General features: G+C 36.4%; 1 protein-coding gene across 10 annotated transcripts in view; it reads right to left on the bottom strand.

The window, feature by feature from the left end:
- Window positions 1-883: 883 nt before the first annotated feature.
- Window positions 884-23713, bottom strand: part of LOC107691417 (disks large-associated protein 1-like) — a 141686-nt gene continuing 118856 nt past the window's right edge. For 8 of the 10 annotated variants that reach the window (XM_016489995.1, XM_016490002.1, XM_016490001.1 and 5 more), the window contains 6 exons: window positions 16227-16615; window positions 15228-15310; window positions 8909-9324; window positions 6873-6964; window positions 6535-6687; window positions 884-5193 (listed from right to left, as the gene is read on the bottom strand). In XM_016489995.1, the coding sequence (XP_016345481.1) occupies window positions 4981-5193; window positions 6535-6687; window positions 6873-6964; window positions 8909-9324; window positions 15228-15310; window positions 16227-16615 (1346 nt within the window). In that variant the 3' untranslated portion in view covers window positions 884-4980. Of the gene's footprint in view, window positions 5450-6534; window positions 6688-6872; window positions 6965-8908; window positions 9325-15227; window positions 15311-16226; window positions 16616-23713 lie in introns of all 10 variants that reach the window. The other 2 variants (XR_001634537.1, XM_016490003.1) reach the window with 2 other exon arrangements.

Here is a 23713-nt window from a genome sequence, read left to right as displayed (position 1 = left end):
CATATCACAATTATGAGACAAAGACAAAAAAAAGTTTAAAATTGTGATAGTCAACTTGTTGCAATTACAAGAAATAAAGACAATATGATATATCAATGTCACAATTGTGAGCTATGTAGCTATTATGAGAAATAAAATCACAGCTGATTTTATCATTGTGAGATGTCACAACAATGGGAAATAAAGTTGCAATTACAAAAAATCAAGATGTAGTTATGTGAAATTGTTGCAACTGAGATAAAAAGCCAAATTGTGAGATATAAAGTCAGAACTGTGAGAAATAGTTGCAATTGTGTCAAATAAAGTTACAATTACTTGAAATAATGGAAATTATGAGAAAACGGTCACGGTATATATAATACGAGAAATAAAATCACAGCTGTGATATATAAAGCTGTACTTGTGAGATGTCACATAAGTGAAAAATCTGCAATTACATGAAAGTCATAATTGTGAGAGTCATAATTTTAAGATATGTTGCAACACTTACAAAACGTTTTTGAGAAATATAAACAGTTGTGAGATATAACTGGGTTTCAATTGGGAGAAATAAAGTTGCAGTTATGAGAAATAAAGACAATTATGACAAACAAAGTTACAACTCTGAGATAAATGTCTCAATTATGAGATTAAATTGCAATTTTTGGGACTTTTATAATTGCGAGATGTCGCAACATTGACCATTAAAGTCACAATACTGATAAATAAAGACATTTACAAAAGATATAGTCACAGTTGTAAGATACAAAGTTGCAATTATGAGGAAAAAAGTAGGAAATGTATAAATGGGCTTCCATGTAAAACATGCATTCATTCATTCATTCAGGATAGAACAAACATTTATTTGGAAATGAATCACTTTTGTTTTTTTGCTGTGAGCATCTGTAATGTTTTAATGATCAAAATTTCACACGTGCCATAACATCAACAGTGTTGTTACAATAAATACAAAATGTAAGTAGTAAGATATCCTTAGATGTAGGTTACATTTACAATGAAGAACATTCATGTATTTACACACAGTCATTCTGATCAAGTTTATGCTTTTACTAGAACAGTAAATACATAATATCCTGTCTTCATTTCCCAAAACATTGTGGTGGGTGCACAGTCCACATTTTGGCAACAATACGCAGTCTAATCTTCTATTTTGGGAGATAAAACCCTAAAAAAGTCAGGACTCATCATGTTGCCAGATATAAACTGATATTTTCACATCAGTGAATGACAACAGTTAAGAAAATGAGATTGTGATCACTTTCTGCAAAAACTTAAGTGCTATATAGTCTCTCAAAATATCTCTCTATGTCTCATAAATATCTTTTTAAATACTAAAAATGAAATGTAATCAATTAATATTTCAATAAACATGTCAGTATTTTATTTATATAATTTTTTACAAATAAAATGATATGGATTTCCTTTGTGTTAATCACTGATTGTCCAAAACAAGACAAAATGATTCCTAATTTTGGTGTAAATTTGGACTGTAAATGCCATGAAATACTACTGAACACATTGATACAGAAATATCAATATGAATGGCTATTTTGTCATCAATATTGAATGCTTTAATTGGTACTGTAACATCTCCAGTATAAGACCTGTTCATGATATACACATACACAAACATACACGCACATTCATACACACGTTATATAGTCTCCCCTGAGGCTACGTTGTGCATGACTATCATATATTCGTAAATTAAGGCAGAGCGTTTAAACATCAATAATATTTCAAACAAACATTAACCACAGTAGAAGGGTTCTAGTGCATAATAACTGGAACTAAGAGTTTAGTTAATAAGATAAACACATACAGGATCAAACTAAAGCCAATGCAACCGAACTGTCTATGAAAAAAGAGAATGGCTGCACATTGGCTGCTGAGAAATTAATATCAATATATATATTTATAGTGATGTGTCTATCCACAGTGAAATATTCTGAGAAAGAAAAAAGAAATAGCTCTGTTTATTTAACATATTTAACAAGTGCAAATTAGTATTATCAGTTATTGAAAAATATGAGACAGTGCAGTTAGGTTTTGACTAGTATTGAGTAACCTGTCAGTGCAACTATGATGCAGCGCTGTTTACAAATCAATTACATGAGCAGCACAAGAGTGTAATTCAATGGTTAAAGTAGGTTTCCTTAAATAGAAATAATAAACTGATGTTATGTGCTCTGCATTGATACATGTGTTTACTTGCACTGTCTCCGCAGGGTTGCTGAAGGTATATACACCTTTGTATAAATAAAAACAAAAGAAATTAGCTGATCTATATTACAAAGTATCAACTGTGCTACATATCGGTTGGAAAAAAGAGAGATGCCTTCAGGTCAATTAGGAAGCACTTGGGTACATGCACTTGATGTGGAAAACACACACACACTTGACTGACTTGGCCTATCATGCTTGTGATTATAAATACAATGAATAAACTACTCATCAAAATTTGAGTTTTTAACTAAAATGTGTATGTATTACATTTATCGAGCTGTGACATTGCAGTTGTATTATTTAAAATGATACTTTAAGCATTATTGAAAGTCATAAGCAATGGTAAAGAGGAAAATGATGGTCTACAAGTTTAAATGCGTTAATTCGGGTTTTAAATCTCTACAACTCCATTATAAAATACTGATATTTTACTTTATATTCATTTATACAAACATTTAGACAAATATAGGGAGGAGCTATATTAGTAAGCAGTCAGGAAGGAGTTTTATAATTCATCATTTATATATTTACAAAATATGCTAAATAATGTGCATTTTTTAAAAAAGAATATTATTCCAAGTTCAACAAAATGTCCTAACAGGGCACGATGTGATGAGTTTACTGCCAAGATAATTTGCCCATACTGAAGGAGAAACTGCTGAGTGACATGACATTATCACAGCCAATCAGATGTTTAATGTTTAGTTATGAAGAGCAGAATAAACCAATGAGATTTCACAGTGGTCGGAGCTATTTAATGCCATAGAATTAGAAAATGACCTGTCTTGTTGTGGCCGTTCACATTGACAGCAATTTTATTTAAAGTTAAATAAGCCATAAAGTTAAAATATAGTTGTGAGGTATAAAGATATAGTCACGATGTGAGAAATAAAGCCGCAATTGAGAAATAAAGTTGAATTTTTTTGACATAAGTTTGTAATTGCGTTCAGCCACAGTTACGAGAAATAAAATCTCTCCTGATATATAGGGTCACAACTGTGATATATTTATTATGAGAGTAAAAGTAATAAAACCACAATTACGATTTAAACTCAAAATTATCACTTAAAATTGGAAAAATATTAAGTCACAATTATGATAAAAAAATCTCTTGTGATATACAGAATCACGACTGAGGTATTCTAATAATGCGACTTATATAAAAGATATAAAAATGTAATTGCGAAAAATAAAGTCACAATTACGATATAAAATCACAATTATCACCTAAAATTCAACTATCACCGCAATTATATGAAGTAAAGTCTCAATTAAGAGATAGGCCTATAAAATATATCGTGATATATGGTCACAATTGTAATACATTGTGTGACTATGACACATGAAAACACAATTGCGAGAAACAGTCACGATTATGTTATCACAATTAACATCTAAAACCACAATTACATTACGTAACATCATAATTATGAGAAATAAAATCTCTTGTTATATACTGTTTGAATGTTAAACGCAATTGTGATAAATAGCTATAATAACGATATAAAGTCGCAATTAACCTAAATTATAATTACTACGTTAAGTCACAACAATCACAATTATGAAATAAAAATTCACAATCCACAAAGCCACAATTGTGGGTCACAATTTTGGCTTTATAGACTGTGAATATTTATTTCATAATTGCGATTGTTTTGACTTAGTCGCAACCAAAAGAAATAAAGTAGCAATTCATTGGATATGGCCACATTGCACCACCTTGTTCATGTCACTGAAATCTTTGACAAATAAAGACTTTGCATCACTTCATCGCTGTCAGTGTAAACGGGGCTTAATGCTGAATGAAATCCCTGACTGCCTGTGTGTAACGTTTCATAACGTGACACATTGCTAATTTATGAATGGCTAATGAATCAGAGCCGTGAAGAGTGGCGTGTTCTGACAGCGCTTCTGTCAATGACGTGAACACGTTAAGCGCTGACAGATAAAAGTGTCACACTTGATAGATATGATGGACATCTATGTCCAGTGGTTCTGCTGAGGGGAGATGATAGGGAGTAAACAGGAAAGGAGATAGGATGGTTTGAGAGGACGGGAGAGGATGACCGAGTGGGAGGTTGAAAAATATGAGAAGAAAGAAGAGAAGAGGTGGTTTTTCCATTCTATCCCCTGATACTGAAAACAGAACAACCTCGCCCTGTCTCAGAGGTGCAGGGTGACATGTGAGAGAGTGTAATACATGCACTAAAAGCCTGACACACACATTTACATACATACACTGAATTTGTGGCTACATTGGCGTTAAAATCGTCAGAAGTGATCGGTATGTTGCCCTTTTAGAAGTTATGTCCTCTTTGAGAACGCAAGACATGGCTCTTACACGGTAACTGCAAAAAACTACAAATGACATAATAAAATTCAGCAGTGTGCATTATTTGGGTAGTAATATCAACAGACATAATAATATGTTGTATTTTAGGCATGAGTATATATATATATTATTGGTTATTTTAACAATATAGAGTGTCTAATAGAAATATTAAAAGTCTTTGGGAGTTTAACATGGGAGCTACATCGCAAATGGCAGGATGGAGGAAGAGAGTAAAATTAAGTCGTAAATACATACAGTAGAAGCCCACAGTGAAGAAACTCTCCTTTACACAAGAAAAGAGGAGTGATTATGTTACAGCTACCCTGCCTTTGTCATTCAGTGCTATTGTGTTATGGTTGAAGATGTGTGTGTGTGTGTGTGTGTGTGTCTATTTAGGCTTCTGAGCACCCGGATTTCAGCGTTTATAATCGTGTTTGGGCCTCTGGGATGTATATTTCGATGCTGTCGGCGCATTCTGTGGCAGAGCTCTGGCGCTGAGAGGCAGCAGTGCGTTTAGCCGCTAACAGCCGCTTACGGGCCTCCAACCGCTGGGAGCCCTCCAAAGACCGGTCTCTCATTAGCAGCACGGGACCTTTCCCCGGCTTCCTGGGTACTGGAGGGGGCACGCGCCTCTCCTGGACAGCAACGACAAACTGGTTAGTGCCACTCCTCGACTTAACACAACACTGTTAATGCATGCAATTGTGGGGTCATCTGTTGGATCACCGGCAATATTTAGTTGTGTTTGAGTGCCAGGCATCAGCCAAATACATTAAGTGATCCATTTTTGCCAGCTAAGAGTTCAACCCATTTGGTATGAGGTGAATGGGACCACTGGATGTAAAGCACATGCAGCGTGCAATTTGGGAGCATCGCCTCAAAACCAGATCACTGTCAAACACAGAACACATAAAATAATAAGAAAATGAGCAAAACAAATCAGATCAAAGCATAACACATGCAACATTCATGAATAAAATAACATTCAAATAAAATATTAAATAATGAAGCAATAGACCTTAGAGTCAGAGGTCACGCCATATTTAACTGAATGCAAATACAGGAAACTGTTCAATACATTTGTGCTGAAATTTTGAATAATTTGCTGGTTGTTCTTTTCCATGCAACTCCTATAAATAGGAACTGGATCTGTGGAGCTTCAAAAAGGACACAAAAGCACCATAAAAGCATTGTTAAAGTTGTCCATGTGACTTGACATCTGTCCTAGCACTCCTTGGCTTGTTCAAAAGAATTTATGAGAGAAGTAGACATGTCTGATTCACTAACAAATGATTCTTTTGATTCGTTTTAATGATTATTTGGTTTAGCTTACACAATTTTTAAGACATAAACCAGTTCACAACAATGATCCGAATGATTAGGTGACAAGTTGGACTGATTCGATTCTCAACTCAGTGGCTCATTTTCTGATGGCAGCAGTTAACAGCTCATATAATTACCCTAATTTTGATTTTTACCTCACACAAAGCTATCATATGACTTTAAAAGACCAGGAACATAATGCACAAGTCATATGGACTACTTTTATAATGCTTACGTACTGTGTTTGTGCCCTTCTTTGTGCCCTTGAAGGCCTCGGGCTTCATTCATATGTGATGAAAGAGCAAACTGTACAATTAGTCAAAACAGTTCATTTTTAAGGGAAAAATATACCAGTTTGGAACAATGACAGAATTTCAATTTGGGGGAACTGTTCAATACAGAATGGCATATTGAACCGAATACTCTTCCACCCCTCACAGTCTTGTTTTTGTTTGCATTAAATAATATGACATCTACTCTGACATACATATATCGAACAGTTACAATACACCAATCATTTATCTTAAGCATGCCAACGAAATGGCACTGCACTGTATTTATACGGCGTCGCAAATTAATGTGTCAACTGTGGTATTCTTAGCCATTTTTAGAGAGTGTGTAATGCATCTGGATTTGTGATGTAAAATCTGTACCTTTCTCTCGGGAGGCTCCAGTGCTTTCCAGTTGTTAGCTTTCAGCTGGTGTAGCTCATCAAACTTCAGGCTGATGTTCTCAATGGACAGCTGCAGCATGTCCCAGAATCCTGCCAGATCTTGAGACACGGGCCGTGGGTGGGCATTGGGATTCTGACAGCCAAGGAACAGATTATACACAAAACATCTGTTAATTTAAAAAAAAAAAAAAAAAAGACATAATATCTAATTGGGTAATACTGATTTAATACTGCTCAGGCTAACATTGCCATTCCAGGGCGGAGCTACCAAGTGCAGCTCTGCTCTGATTGGCTGATGGATATGTGCCCCATACATACCAAGTTTTCTTCACAGAGCTCCCGGAACTGCTGAAATTTCTGCGACATCAGCAACTGCGCACTACCCACCGCACTACGAATCTTGCCGAGAACTAAACAGAAAAAAAGAATAGGAAATCAGCTGTGGAAAACAAGTTTAGTAAAAGAAAACTGGATTAAGTAGCTTGAAAAGTTGATGAGAGCACAGTATGAGAGATTCTACACAGTAACACATTAGTGAATGTGTGTGTGTGTGTCGCAAAGGCTTAGACACTCGGTTAATGTTTAAATGCTCTCTCTTTGAAGTGAGAAAGGGTCATAAATATCTAAGGCTTGGGAACCCAAATGCAGGAACCAGAGGAGCAGGGCGAGTGTTTACCATGCACACCAAACAAACACCCGCCAAAGCCAACGAGCCAAGATACTCACACACACACACATACAGATCAAGAATGTGATGTAAAAAAGGTAGATTAAACGTTAAAAAGAGTAAATAGCATATCAGATTGCCAAACAGGGGTGAATTATCTTATTAAAGGAAGCTAATGTTTGCCATGCGGGGGTCATATAAAGGCTTTTGCTGTGGCCTGAGGAGTGACTGCAGCGTGTCTCTGTGGATTGGAGCCATGAGGCAGTTTAAACAGACATCCGACGAAATGAACTTGCTCTGTTTAACATATGCAGCAGCAAGAGACCATATGGCAAACAATGTGCTGTCATAGGACAGATTAGCATATTTTATGTATTCAGGGAAAGAGGGAAGGGTTAGAGAAGAGAGAGAGTGGAAGGAGACAGATATAGAAACAGTGAGAGGAAAAAGAAAATATACAGAGAAAGAGGGAGCAAAAGAAACGAGGGAGACGGGTGGCTCCCTGCTGGTAGAAATGTCTGGTATGTGAGAGGGAGACAGACAGGAGATAGATGAACAAGCAGGCTTTGTGACTGACACGAAGATGGTCACTGCGCCGTGTGTGGGTGTGTGTGCTTGAGCAAGGAAAAGGCGGGAAGTGGGATAAAACGAAAGAGTCCGGTCGGAGGTAACCAGACTGTGAAATGACATTGTGCACTGGTAGTTTTGTTAAAGTGGCTGATTATTCTCCAAATGACTTAGACACAGTCTGTACAAATGTCACTCTAGTTTTGCAACAAAATGACTACTCGACTTTAAAATAACATGATGGAATTAGAAAATTCAATGATTTAGCTACAAAAGCCATTTTGCTAAAATTACTTTCCTGTGTAGTGTAGAATAACTCTAAAATTGTGAGCTGCCCACCTAGAAAGAATTTATCAAAGATGCATTTGGAATGTTAAAACCAAACATGCAAATCTCCCAAAAAAGTGATATTGAATGGAAAATTCCAGAAATTTAATGCTGTTGAAATTAGCCTATAATGACCCAAAATGCTGTTGAACCGAACGATCAAAATTATTCTACAGTGACCCAAAATGCAGTTGAAACGAACATTCTAATGCCTAAAAATGCAGTTAAATAGAATATTCTAAACAAGTCTTCATTTACCCTAAATGCAGTTGAATCTAACATTTTAAATGAGACTACAATGCCCAAAACATTGTTGAATCGAACAATCTAAATGAGTCTTCAATGAGCAAAAATGCTGTTGAACCGAACATTCAAAATACTTTTACACTGACCCAAAATACAGTTGAACATTCTAATGCCCAAAAATGCAGTTAAATCAAACATTCTAAATGAGTCTTCAGTCTTTACCAAAATGCAGTTGAATCGAACAATTTAAATAAGTCTATAATGCCCAAAATATTGTTGAATCGAACAATCTAAATAAGTCTTCAATGACCCTATCTAACCTAACAAATATTATAAGTGAGTCTTTAATGATCCAAATGCATTTGAATCGAACATTCTGAATGAGTCTATAATACCCAAAATGTTGTTGAATCGAACAATCTAAATGAGTGTATAGTCTACAGTGACCCATCGAAACTTCCACAATATCTTTATTGAATGCCTAATAATGTTGTCTAGATAGGCAGCCTACTACTTTTTTGATAGTCATTATCTCAGAGTCACTCACTGTCTTCTGGGAGCTCATTCTTTCTCTCATCTTGCTCCATCTGTTTGCACCACCCCTCCATCCTCTCCACCTCTGCTTGCAGCAGTTTCAGAAACCAGCGTCCGTCCTGCGGACACACGGACCCTGACACCCCACTCGCATATGCCTCCTCCATGGCTCCATCCATCCAGGGGTCTGGAGGGGGCAGAATGGAGGGGTCAAAGTCCACGTCGGTGTAGTCATCTTGGACACAGGCATGGTAGTGGTTCCCAGAGCCCTGGATGCTGACAGTAGAAGTGGCTGAATCTCGGGATGGCTGGCGGACAATGGGCCCCTGGTGGGTCTGTGTGAACTGGTTGTCGTCAAGACCCTCCAGAAGATCAAGATCAGCTTGAACGGCAGTGGTGACGCTGTTGGAGCGTGTAACTCTGCGGTAGCTGGAAAGAAAAGATTAATCATGTTGTATAGCTTGTGTTCAAACTGTTGACCAAAATATGGTGAGAAAAAATAACACTGTTTTAATAAGGCTTTTATGGACAATTTCATTAAGTCTCATAGGTTCACCAAGGCTGCATTTATTTGATTAAATATGCAGTAAAAACAGTAAAATTGTCAGATGTTATTACAATTGAAAATAATTTTGTAAAAAAATGTAATTTATTCCTGTGATGGTAAAACTGAATCTTCTGCCATAAGTCCAGTGCATAGTCTATTAGATTTATTCCCCCCGAATATCTTTGATTAATAGAAAGTTAATTTAAAGGATAAAACATTTATTTGAAATAGAAATATTTTGTAACTATGTTTTTAGTGTCCCTTTCAATCATTTAATGCATCTAATGCTATTCTCTATTATCAAAAATGTCAAAATGAATGGAATGTCTATTTACACTAAGTGCAAATAGCCCGCCTTGTTAGCAGATGCTATTTACACTAACTCCGCCTACCAACGTGTGGTTGGGCTACACAACATTTACAAAAGATGCCTGTCAAGCAACAGCAGCAGTAAGTAAGGTGCATGGCGGTAACTTTTGACGTGACCGCGATCGGCCAAAGTTCGAATCTGTCTTTTGCCGAACTCTTTCTTCTCCCATTTCCCATTACATATCAGATTGGAAAAGCATTTATTTTCAATAAAAATGAAGGAAAAATTTGAAAAGTGGAAATAAAGTGCCTTACAGGTATTTAATTATGAAATGTAAATTGTGTAGGTTTAGGGGTAGGTGTATTGAGAGCTTTATTGTCCCAATAAGGTGGCATCTATTTAATCATTTTATAAAAAATGATAATTTACACTCAATATGTTATTATTTAATTACTACAATACTGAGGTGCAAATATCTGCCACTATTTGCACTAAGTAGCATCTACTATTTACACGTAGCACAAAGAAAATACTATTTTTATATAGCGTGAATAGAATCTATCCCTATTTGCAATTAGTGTAAATAGCATATCACTAAAAATACTGCTATTTTCACTTTGTGTAAATAGAACCCATTGCTATTTCCACTTAGTGTAAATGGCATCTATGGCATTTAGTGCAAATAGCCACTACCAAAAATTAAATCATTAAGAAATGTAATAAAAATATAAAACATACTGTAGCCAAAAATTCCATTAAAATGAAGTATAAATATGCCTATGATGCTTAAAAATGCTGTGAAATGAAATGTTACCAATGCCCCATAATGTTGAAAAAGCTGTAAAAACTAACACTTCAAATACTTAAGATTTTTAAAAAAGACGTAAATAAATAAATAAAGTAACTGGCTTGTAATTTTCTGTTAAAACGTCCTTCTAGGTAACTGTAGACCATGATATCAAATACAAGTGTAACAAACACAAAGACACACACACCTGTAGGAATAGAGAGGGATAACATATCAAAGCAATCTGGCTTAGATCAGCTACTCTGTGTTTGCTTGGTGTGTGTGTGTATTGGAGATGTAGGACACCTGCTCTATTCAGGTGCACTGAAGCACACTGACATCTCTCACCATACCCTGAGTGTGTGTCGACTGTGTGTGTCTGTGCATCTGAGCATTTTAATTTTGGCTTATTAGAAGGCACAACACAAAGAATGATAGTACATACAGGCCATAAATTGTGAGAATTTTTGTAGCTTTTCTTCATTTTTTCATGAACTGAACAATCACTATTTTCACCCATCCTTCCAATAATCTGTGTCTGTTCTCCTTCACAACATACTGAGTTCTGATATCTTTTTTTAACCATTTGTTTCCTATTAAAGACCATTTTGGATTGTTGGTGTGTGTGTGTGTGTGTCAGAGAGGCCTGTTTCATATCAGTTAACTACTTCCTGTAGAGAGGAAGACAGACAAATAAAGGGCACAAGAGAAAGAGAGAGAGAGAGAAGAGAGAGTATTAATTTCTTGTTCCGCTCACATGGAAGTAATCATTGCCTTCTGTAAATCATATCATAAGAAAGAGTTTGTGTGCGTGTATGTGGTTCTCATGTTCATAGTTAAATGTAACTATGGCAGTGTTTTACAACAGATTCTTTTTACACTTGAACCTAAAATACATAAAGTGGCCTCCAAAATATCTGGACACTTAAGCCACAAATAAAAAACGAATACATTTCATTGTATTAGATGACAAAATATTAAACCAAATGGCAATGGCAAGAAATATAAATGACAAAACAATATGCCTAAATGAGTTAACTATTTCATCATTGTCCATGATGATTATCAAAACCTGACTTCATACATCCACTCAAAATCACACTGACATCAGTTTACCATGGTACCATGACTGGACATTGTGTCATAGCCAGCCAATCAGGTTGAATCTGGATTTTCCATTTATGTATGAGATGGTCTGTTTGAGGCTGAAACTAACCTATGGTGGACTCAAGAGCTTTACATATTACCCAAAGCTATCAAGAGACACAAGAACACCCACACACATTAATTTTTCAAGATGCTTCTCCTAGCAAAGGAGGGCCACATGTTAAAGCCACTAAGACCACCACAGCACCAAAACCTCTGAAGGGTGTGACATGGAAGACACCAGTGTCAGAAGTTCACTTTTTTATTATCACCAGACAAGAATGACTTTCAATGGCATATTTACCTTTATTATGTTGTTTATCTTACATATCAAAATACACACCTATCTATCTATCTATCTAGACAAGTATTGGAGCTCAACAGTTTGTCAGTACCACATATGTCTTTGTACCTGCTATAGTGCACCTCCCCAGAGCAAAAGAAGCCAGACGTGATTGGTTTGGGGCTCATTCCTTAATTTCCTTCGTTCCTACCACACTAAGGAGGAGGAAAAGAGTGTATGACGTGCTAAAGGAGTCTCTACATAGAGTTCAAAGGCACTGACTTCAGCAGGAAACAAGAGCAGACCTGTACTAGGAGAGCCGTGTGTGTGTGTGCCAGTGTTTTACAGCTGTATTCCATCTCAGTTACAAAGGCATGCTTCAGCAAAGTCCAAATACCGGCGACCTGTGTGTGTGTGTGTGTGTGTGTGTGTGTGTGTATGTGTGTGTGTGTGTTATGTGTGTCCCTCTCTCACTGTCTAGGAATCTGCTGCCCTCAACTCCTCAATGCTGGCAGCTACCAGCCCAAACCTTATATACATGTGTACACAAACACATATTGTTTCAATTCCAAAACCTACTAAGCTCCTATATAGGCAGCTCCCTACTAAGACAGCATCTTAAACATAATCTGTATCAATCTACATAAGCAGAGACTGATGTTAGCATGTTGCTAAACTACCAACACAATACTCTAATATGATAGTAAACAATCCAGTTTTAAACTGAAGTATTTTAATACTTAGCAGTATTGAATAAAATAACCCTGATAGCACACGTACATCACGGAGATGTCTATTTGATGTCTGCATTTAGATCTGCAAGAATACTGACGCCAGCTGTGTGTGTGTGTGTGTGTGTGTGTGTGTGTGTGTGTGTATGTGTGTGTGTGTGTTATGTGTGTCCCTCTCTCACTGTCTAGGAATCTGCTGCCCTCAACTCCTCAATGCTGGCAGCTACCAGCCCAAACCTTATATACATGTGTACACAAACACATATTGTTTCAATTCCAAAACCTACTAAGCTCCTATATAGGCAGCTCCCTACTAAGACAGCATCTTAAACATAATCTGTATCAATCTACATAAGCAGAGACTGATGTTAGCATGTTGCTAAACTACCAACACAATACTCTAATATGATAGTAAACAATCCAGTTTTAAACTGAAGTATTTTAATACTTAGCAGTATTGAATAAAATAACCCTGATAGCACACGTACATCACGGAGATGTCTATTTGATGTCTGCATTTAGATCTGCAAGATGTATTTTTTAGTTTGTACATCTGCAATAGGTCTTTAAGACATTTTCTATCAGATGTCAAATAGACATTTGTGATTTAGAATGTATAAAAAAACTGACATCTTAAAGACATTTATCAGATGTTTGTACACAGCAGATGCTTTACAGATGAAGTGATCTTTAACAGACATATTGCAGATGTGCGTGTGCTATCTGGGAACATTATAACCAACATTTTGATGTTAGCATATTGCTAAGTTAAAAACACAAATAGTCTAAAAAGCCAAAAATACACAGTATACATAGATACTGGGTAAAATAGTATATGTGACCCTGGACCACAAAACCAGTCATAAGGGTACATATTTTTGAATCTGAATAAATAAGATTTCCATTGATGTATTGTTTGTTAGGATAGGACAATATTTGGCCGAGATACAACTATCTGAACATCTGGAATCTGAGAGTGCAAAAAAAAAAAATAAATCTAAATTTTGAGAAAATTGCCTTTAAAGTTGTCCAAATGAAGTTCTAAGCAAGGCATATTACTAATCAAAAATGAAGTTTCGATATATTTACAGTAGGAAATTTACAAAATATCTTCATGCAACATGATCTTTACTTAATATCCTAATGATTGTTGGCATAAAAGAAAAATCGATAATTCTGACCCATACAATGTATTGTTGGCTATTGCTACAAATATACTCATACTTAAGACCGGTTTTGTGGTCCAGGGTCACATACTGTATGTTAAATACTCTATTTTTTTATACATTTCAGTATTGAATTAATTATATTTACAATGTTTCAGCATTAGCATATTGCTAAGCCAATCACACAATACTCTAAACACTCTATAAAGCATAAAAATGCATAGCACATAAATATTTGGTATAGTCTATTTTAAACAAAATGTTTATACATTTCAGTACTTAATGAAATATATTTATAACTAATACTGTGATGTCAGCATGTTGCTAATCTAACTGCAATGTTCAGTGTATAATATAATAAAAATAGTGTTTTTTTGCATAGGTATTTTTAATACCTTTTTGTACTGAATGTAAAACATTCAGAAACAACACCAAATTACTTTTTTTTTCAATAAATAATGCATTATTTATGGATTCTGTTGGTTATGAAAGATATTTGTGATATTGTTTTAAAGCTGGCTGAGACAAGGTGTCTGTGAGGTATACCAGTGTTGGAAGCATGTCTTAAAATACTGCCTCAGTTCACTTGGATTTGGAACAGGACAACTGACTCTAAACATATCCAACCTTCTATAAAACAACTGTTTATACACAGTATGTGTGTGTGAGTGTAACATATTTGCTCTGGCATTTGATCTGTACTCTTGAGCAGCACTTTGGCTACAAGACAGTGATTTTACGATGCTTCGGCTGGACCTATAGCAGAACTTTAAGGGAAACACACAAAGACTGAACATCTAGCGGCCTCGACCTCCTCCTGTCGTTATGTCCCTCCCTCTCACAGGATGCTAAAACAGTGACATCTGAGGGTGTGCGAGTCAGAGAAAGCAAAAGAAAGCAAGAGCGAGAGAGAAGTGAGACAGTGGGTCGATACTTGACCATGTCTGTGACCCAGCAGCCTGCCTGCTTCATAATGGGCACAGCAACAGATGGCCGTGCACGCACACACAGACACACCCGCTTACACACACAGAGCAGCTGTCTCTCTACCTCCCACTCCTTTACCCTTTCAGGAGGCCCCAATGCCCAAACCACCATGATAGGGACAGCTGTGTGTGTGAAATAGAGACAGAGAATGGGAGGGTCTTTGTCACAGGAGCATGTGCTTGAAATGACAACTTTCTTTTCTCTCTCCTATTACACCTTCCATTCTTCCACTTTTATAATCACTATCCTCAAATCTGTAATGTTTTACGTGACTTTATCTTATCTGAATGAGCACATGTTGGGAGTTAAAGGATGGAGAGATGTAATGGAATATGCTGTGTGTGAGAGAGAGTGAGTGGGTGTAGATAAACTTACCATCTCTCCTCCTCTACTTGAATGCCGACCGACTGAAACTTGCAGTGCACTTCTGATTGGTTGGTTTCCTCAGGACCGTCCACCTAAACAAACACAGACAAACGCGCATTCAATATGGAGTCTGGGTGTAAATTTTGAATTATTCTTGTCAGATTTGCTGCTGCAAATGTGCTTGTCTTGGCCTATCTAATTTGTCAGTAGATATTTTAGTATTAAATGATGTAGATGTAAAATGTGCAAATTGTACACTACATTGATGCATACTTAGGCTAATAATCAGAGAATATACTGCAGATAACTTCTAAAAACCTAGGATGCTACCTATCTAGACAGCATTACAGTGTATACTATATAGATGCTATAAAGTTGTTGTTAATAGTTGTGTCTCAAAACTCAATGTGCTGACTACTTAGAAAGCATTTCTGGGCATCATAGCATGTAATGTATTGAAGCACACACAAAAATCAGAGAATATACTATAGATAATGGCTGTGTTCTAAAACCCAATATGCTGTCTACCTCAATGATAGCATATTTGGGCATCATAGTGCATACTACATGTATGCCTACTTAATAATCAGAGAATATACCATTAATAATGGCTGTGTCTCAAAACAACAGCATTTTTGGGCATAGCGTACACAATCTTAGAGCATACTTAATGATCACAGTAGGCCTATATTCTATAAAAAATGCTCAGCTGAATTTGGAATAGCATACTGGCATACTAATGTTACTATTTTTGCCATATCTTTATATTGCAGAAATAATAAGTGTAGTATACTAGTATGTTGTTCTGAAGGTTCTGAGACACAGTCTATTTTTCCATAAATATGAGTAGATGAATGTTTACTTATTTTTTGTAAATTGACTCTCCTGTATTGAATTTCACATATAATTCTCTGTTTCTTGTTTTCTATGTAAGTTTGGTTTGGCTTATACAATCTGTAACCCTATAGGCAACACAGATGTGCGTGCGTATGAGTGTGTGTGGCCAACCTGTATCCCTATAGACAGGCACTTCCTGAGGGCATCTCTCTTAGCTTCCTGTGAGACGTGTCTTACGCTAGTGGTGGCGGAGGCTGTGGTGATGGTGATGGTGCTGTTGGTCACATGCTGGCTGACTGGGCCGTGGACTTGAGCGTTCGCTGCCTCGATGGCTGCTGTCAGGGCCTTCATGCTATCAATGCTCTCTGTGGAGTTGCTGAGGCCCGACTGGACCGCTGCTAAGGCCCGGTTAGCAGGACCAGCACTGGTGAGCTCATTGTAGGCATCTTGTGCAGATTCTGTGCTGCTCTGTGCTGTTATAGAGATGTATGGTCTGGTGGGTGTTGACCTGGGCGGGACTGGGGGTGGGGTTTTCTTGTAGGTGGTTATACATGATGATACTGTGGAGTAGGAGGAAGTGATAGGTTACTCTGTGAAATTTTGCACAACTAATTAGCACATTCATCAACTGACCAATTAGTGGCAAAATTAATTTAACAGTCAAAATATAACAAGACAATAACTGTAGGTGCATGATGTGAAAAGGGATAAAAATAAGAAATGAAAGTAAAGTTGGAGTATCGTGGAACTATTTAAAGTATCATATAGAGAACAACACAACAGAAATACAGTATTTTAGAATAGATTAGTACAGAGTTGAGTAAAGTACAGTAGAGTAGAGTGGACTTGAGCGGAGTAGAAAAAAGTTGCATAGAGCAAAAAAAATAAAAAAATTAGAACAAAGTTGAGTAAAAGAGAATGAAGTACAGTTGAGCACAGCAGAATATAACAGAGTAGAATAAAGTTGTGAAGAGTAGAATAAAGTAAACAAATATACTATAATTGAGTTGAGTTGAGTTGAATAGAAAATGGTCTAAATAGAGTAGAATAAGTTAAAGTTGGCATATAATACTAGAGTTAGAACAATTCAATAAAGTAGAACAGAATAAAGTTACGTAGAATACAGTTGAACAAGTAGAGATGAAAGTACTAGAATATATAATATAACAGGGCAGAAAAGAATAAAGTATAATTCAGTGAAACAGAGTGGATATAATATAAAAGGTAATAATAAAATACAAATATAGTAGAGTAGAATTCAGTCAACTTGAAGATAATTGTTGTTTAGAACAACAGAACTATAGAATGTATAGAAAAGTAGAATAAAGAGTAGATAAAGTGAACTAAAATAGATTTGAGTAGAGTTGAGTAGAAAATGGAAGAAACAGTGTATGATAATATACATTTCAGTAGTGTATAATAGACTGGCATAATAGCATAGTGTTATAGAATAATAGAAAAGATTTGAGAAGAACTGAATAAAGTAGAATACTACAGAACAGAGCTGAGCAGACTTGACTAGAGTAAACTTAACTGAACAGAGTGGAATAGAAAAGGACAGAAGAAAAATAAAAGTTGAGTACTGGAAAAGAATACATTTGATTAGAGTACAATAAAGCTAATGGAGAATAAAAGTTTTGAATAAAGCAGAATAGAATAGAAAAAAATAGAATATAATACAGTTGAGTAGAGTAGAATAGTTAAAAAAGTTTAGTACAGAAACAAATAAAAAACAATGTCATGAAATAGAATTGTGTAGAGCGGAAACAAGTAGAAGAGTGTTAGATAGGCACTGTAATGTCATAGTATAGTAGAGCATGTTTAGAGTAGATTATTGTGAAGTATTGCAGAGCAAAACTACAACAGGAGTTTAGAATTACTGTCCCAATATCATCCATCTATTTCTGCTCTCTCTGTTCTTCCTGCCTGTGTTGCTAAGAATAGCACAGCTGCTGGAGAAGACTAAACACTGTGTATGTGTGCGTGTTCAGAGACTAAACAGTGGCAGTCCATTTTCTTACAGCTCCCTCATTTCCTGCTTTTGGCAGGAGCAGGTTAGTGCAAGCCCAGACACACGCACACACACACACACGCACACACACGTAACTCCTGAACACATGAAGGGAACGGATTAGATTGGAAGATCTCTCTTTTGCTTGACATCTGAGCGTACGAGAATGTGTGTGCCAAAGCACATCTGTTTTAGATTACAGAACTGTAAGAAGATCATGCACTGTCTTTTAACAGCTCTCTCACACACAGAAGGGATGTGGAGCAGGTTTGTGACTTCGCTCCGTGCGCCTGAATCTATGTAAACTGGGTCACGGTGCATGTGGAAAGTAGGCCAGGCTTTCTCTTTAAACTATTACGGCACTCGAGCCAGGCAGTGTGTGCTTGTTCTCACCTGTGTGTATGAGTCTGTGTCATGTGTCAAGCGTGTATGTGTGTGTTCTCTGACCCACCCAGTCCTGCGGTTTATTTCTAAAGCCTTTCCTCTCGCTCTCTCTTTCTGTGACAAATGGCAAACCACAGGTCAAATAGCCCAAAACATCCACCCACCTGGAGCCCTTTAAACTACAGTCAGATGTGATTTTCCAAGCTGGAACAATCTGGAATTTTTTCTCTTATCACACACTATACTGTAAAAGCATTGAGATTCTCATGGTCAAATATAAATGTTCATCATGTCTACTTTTAAATAAAAACAATAATATTATTAGAATTTGAAACAATTTAACATTTCATTACACCAAATACACAAAATAATGTTCTTTTTAGCAACATCACATGACCCCTTTAAAATGTGATTTATTTATGTGATGGAAAAGCAGAATTTTCAGCAGCTATTATACTTCAGTCTTCAGTGTCACATTATCCTTTTAGAAACCATTCTAATATGCTGATTTGGTGATCAAGAAACATTTATTATTATTGTTGTTTTTAAAACAGATGCGCTGTCTAATATTTTTTGTGGAAAATGTGATTTTTTTTTCATAAATGTAAATTTTTTTTAGCATTTATCTGATATAGAAATATTTTTTAACATTATAAATGTCTTCACTGTCACTTTTGATCAGTGATGGGCAAACTTGGCCCTTCCAGTCCACTTTCCTGCAGAGATTTGATCCAACCCTGATATGACTCACCTGCCTGTAGCCTTCTAGTAGTCTTGAAGACAATGATTAGCTGGTTCAGGTGTGTTTGATTAGGGTTGGAGCTAACCTCTGAAGGAAAGTGGCCTGGAAGGGCCAAGTTTGCCCACCCCTGCTTTTGATCAATTTAATGCGTATTTCCTGAATAGAAGTATTAATATCTTTCAGGAAAAACAAAAACAAAAAACAACATACTAAACCCCAAACAGTATATTCACTGTCACTTTTGACATATTTAATGTGTCTTTCCTGAATATAAGTATTAACGAAGACATATTATGCCCCTTTTTACAATACGTAATACAAGTCTCTGGTGTCCCCAGAATGTGTCTGTGAAGTTTCAGCTCAAAAATCTTGAGATCCCTTTGCCACGTCACCAAGGGAGCAAAATCAGACGCGCTCGTTTTCTCAGATGCTTGCAGAAAAAGGCTTACCAAAACAAAGTTACTGGGTTAATCTTTTTCACATTTCCTTGGTTGGTAGATGCACTGGGGACCTGATTATAGCACTGGAAAAGTCAGATTTTCATGATATGTCACCTTTAATATCTAACTGAATAAAACTAAAAAACATACTAACCCCAAATAGTAATTAAATATAAAAATAAGTGCATTTTAGCTCATACGGTAGACATATTTATTTAACCTTCTAATAAAAAACGTCAGCTAACAGAAACACACACAGATGCCCCATCCGCACAAAGGCATGCCAGTGAGGTCAACGGGTTGTCTGGACTCCACAAAGTGAAGAGGAAGTCAGTTGCCAGAGAGCTGTCAAAGTCTTTTTAGAGGCTGAAACATCTCAAAAATAGTGTTTTTACAACATGGGCCACCGCAGTACGATATATTCTTTAAGACCAGATGTGTAGGACGCATCCCAAATTACTTTATTTTCACCTACACGCAAGCACACACAAATAAAGGCACGGAATAAAAACAAGTCATGCCATGTTAGCGGCATTACGGACTACCTCACAGTTTCCACGGATACACTTTGATGTTTGGATCATGGAAGCGTCACGCCTCCAAAACCGCACACACATGCTCTCAAGGCCATCGTGTTTATCCAACAGTTGGGAAGTGGAGTGTGATACAGAATTCCTGAACTCCAGCAGGCAGGAACGGAGAAAGAAAAACTCCCTGAAATGTTTTCGTCCAACTTTCTCTCAACAAAACGGTCTTAACATCTGCCGCTCGTCTAACACAATCCGAACGCTACTGCAAACAAACTAATTCTGAGGACTGTAGTTAACCTTTAGATCGAATATGAGGAAGGTAAATCTGAGGTAAATTTTTACAAAGAAATGGCAAGTAACACAAATATTTGTGACCCTGGACCACAAAACCAGTCTTAAGTCGCTGGGGTATATTTAGCCAAAAATACATTGTATGGGTCAAAATTAACGATTTTTCTTTTATGCCAAAAATCATTAGGATATTAAGTAAAGATCATGTTCCATGAAGATATTTTGTAAATTTCCAACTGTAAATATATCAAAACTTCATTTTTGATTAGTAATGTGCATTGCTAAGGACTTCATTTGGACAACTTTAAAGGTGATTTTCTCACTATTTAGATTTTTTTGCACCCTCAGATTCCAGATATTCAAATAGTTGTATCTCGGCCCAAATATTGTCCTATCCTAACAAACCATACATCAATGGAAAGCTTTATTTATTCAACTTTCAGATTATGTATAAATCTCAATTTCTAAAAATTGACACTTAAGACTGGTTTTGTGACCACAGGGTCACATTTGATGTAGAAAGACTGAAATACTATTTTCTTTATAAAAGGAACCTTCACAAAATCATTTTTACAGTGTAGTTTTGTAGCCATTCGGGCTGTTGGTTGAACATTAATTGGCTGCGTTCTTGCCCGATAAAGCACTTCTCATTTCAAAAGAGCGAAAGAATGAGCGAGAGGTTAAAGAGGAGGAGGAGAGGGACTCTGTGAATGACAAAACCCCTTTTGGCCCCCGGCCCACAAACTCCTCTTTGTGAAGGTGCTTCAAACGAGCGACCGACAGAGGAGTGTGAATGGTGAATCTCCTGGCTAAAAAACACACTACCCCCCGCCCGGGCCAGCGCTGTATCAAAGACGGCCCCTGCTCAACCCCCTTCTCTCCACTCCTTCGCTGCCCCCCTCTATCATCCATTCATCCCTTCTTTTCGGCCCCTGCCTGGAGAAACTCCCCTTTCGGCCTCATGCTTCATTAGGAGGGGAGATTGAACGCACCTCTGGGCATGTTGACAGCAGGACGCGGAGGAAACCAATGGGAGTGTGTGAGGGCTTGTGTGTTAGAAATGACAAAAACGATAAAACTCATTCAAACAGGTCAGTTGGGCTCCCTCTAGTAGATGCCAAGGGAATTATCGGAAAAACAAAAAACACAAAGCGCTATAAAGCCAGAGGAGGGGCCGCAGAGTGTTTTTGTGTGTGTGTGTGTGTGTGTGTGTAAGCAGGCCAGGGTGCAGAATGACAGTTCGGCCCAGCTGCCGTGTGTTGAGAAAGGGGCTGGTCACTGTTCGTCTTTCTCTCCATCCCTTGCTCTTTCCACAGCCAGCTGGAGTCCTTTGTGATAGTGTAGCTGTGGAAACAGGGAGGAACATGAAATCTGTGGCCTTTCTATGAAACAGTGTGTGCATGTGTGTGTGTAAAAAAAAGGAGGAGGAAATAAAAATAGACCACCAGGCCAGTCACTGTTGAACTAAAAAGAGTAGAACAAATGTTCAGTGTTTTTTTAGAAAATGCAGACTGGCGTGGTTGCGACTGCTAAATGTAAACTGTGTGAGTGGATATGTTTACTAACAGTGTGCGTGACCTACTTTCACTTGTCCTAAGTTCATACACATGGCCAGTTTCCTCGCTGTCAATCAGTGACAAACACACCCATGCATGCTTACAAACACACACACACACACACACACACACGCATGCGCCAATGCTTGGCCAACAGGTGACAAATGAAGTGTCATAATCACAGTGCAAAGTAGAAATAAATCTCAGACCAGACAGGTTATGGCAGTTCATTAAAGGTATGTGTGATATTATTATGAATGTGGTTTAGAAAAAAAAAGAAATTAAAAGAAAATTCAAAAAGAAAAAACAAAACAAAACAAAACAAAATAATTGAGAATATGAATGTGGCTTCAAAATGAAAAAAATAAAAGAAAATAAAGTAAAAAATTAGAAAAGAAAAATAAGAAAAAAATAAAACAAAATGTATATACAATATATAATTTTAATTAAATTCATTATTAATAAACAAATTATTGATAAAATTATTTTTTAAAAGCCTAATTGAATGCCAAATTTTAAAACAAAATAAAAAAAATAATGGAATTTTTTTTATTTTGTTTAGAAAATAAAATAACAAAATAATATATATTTTTAATTATATAATATATTTTTAAATCAAAGAATGGCAAGTATTACAACTACCAAACTAAATAAATATTTTTTATATATTTTTTTCTGATTGTACAAAGCAAAAAAAACAGCACAAATAAAATAAAATGAAACATTTTTTTTCCAAATTCAAAGGTAATGAGCCTTGAAACTTTAACTTCATCTTCAAAGTAGTGGGAGTAGGTATCTGCAGGGGTGCAGGGTCTTAACTTAGGTGATGGGTATGGAGGGGGAGAGAGAGAGAGAGAGAGAGAGAGAGAGAGAGAGAGAGAGAGAAAGAGACAGGCAGTAAAAGAGGATGAGATTAGTTTTAGTGGCCCATTTGCTTTAGTTCCTGTCAGAGCATTCCTGACACCAGTCAAAGTTGGAACACACACACACAAACACCAAAACAAAACCATCCCGAACTAGGATACACAAAGACATAATAAAACCGCAAGACAAAATCAACTTGAAAGAAGTCTACAATTATAATTTAATACACACGCACACTCCTGACTCACAAATGATCTCCCTTCAAAGCTCAGTTCTGCCCTCACAGTCCCTGTGTTTGAATGAGACGTCTACATACCTGTCTGATTACACATCAGCCTGTGACGGGTCACCGAGTGTGAGTGTTTGTGTATTTGTATAAGGATAGATGCATCCAGCATTGCTCTCTTCCAGAAATTAAACGCAACTGACAGGATGACACACACATCCATATTTACTTATCTAAATGAGAACATACTGTTACTAATTTTAATTAGCTTTATTCTCACTATTAACTAACTATTAACTTTAACGTTTGCCTCAATAAACTCCCAATTTAATTGTTAGGTAGTTGTTACGTTTAGGTATGGGATTGAATCAAGGGATCTAAAATATGGTCATGCAGAATAAGACATTAATATGTGCTTTATAAATACTAATAAACAGCCAATATGCTAGTAATATGCATGCTAATAAGTAACTTGTTATTAGTGAGAATTGGTCCCTAAACTAAAATGTTACCATATTTATTTGAAATATAAATATATAAAATAAAATAAAATATAATTTAATAAAATAATATATTTGCTTTTAAATATACATACACTTACTGTATATACACTA

The sequence above is a fragment of the Sinocyclocheilus anshuiensis genome, unplaced genomic scaffold (genome assembly GCF_001515605.1).
Source record: "Sinocyclocheilus anshuiensis isolate Anshui unplaced genomic scaffold, SAMN03320099.WGS_v1.1 scaffold106, whole genome shotgun sequence".
NCBI classification, from domain to species: Eukaryota; Metazoa; Chordata; class Actinopteri; order Cypriniformes; family Cyprinidae; genus Sinocyclocheilus; species Sinocyclocheilus anshuiensis.
The sequence above is the reverse complement of the archived record's forward strand: the minus strand, read 5'-3'. Positions and strand labels throughout refer to the sequence as shown.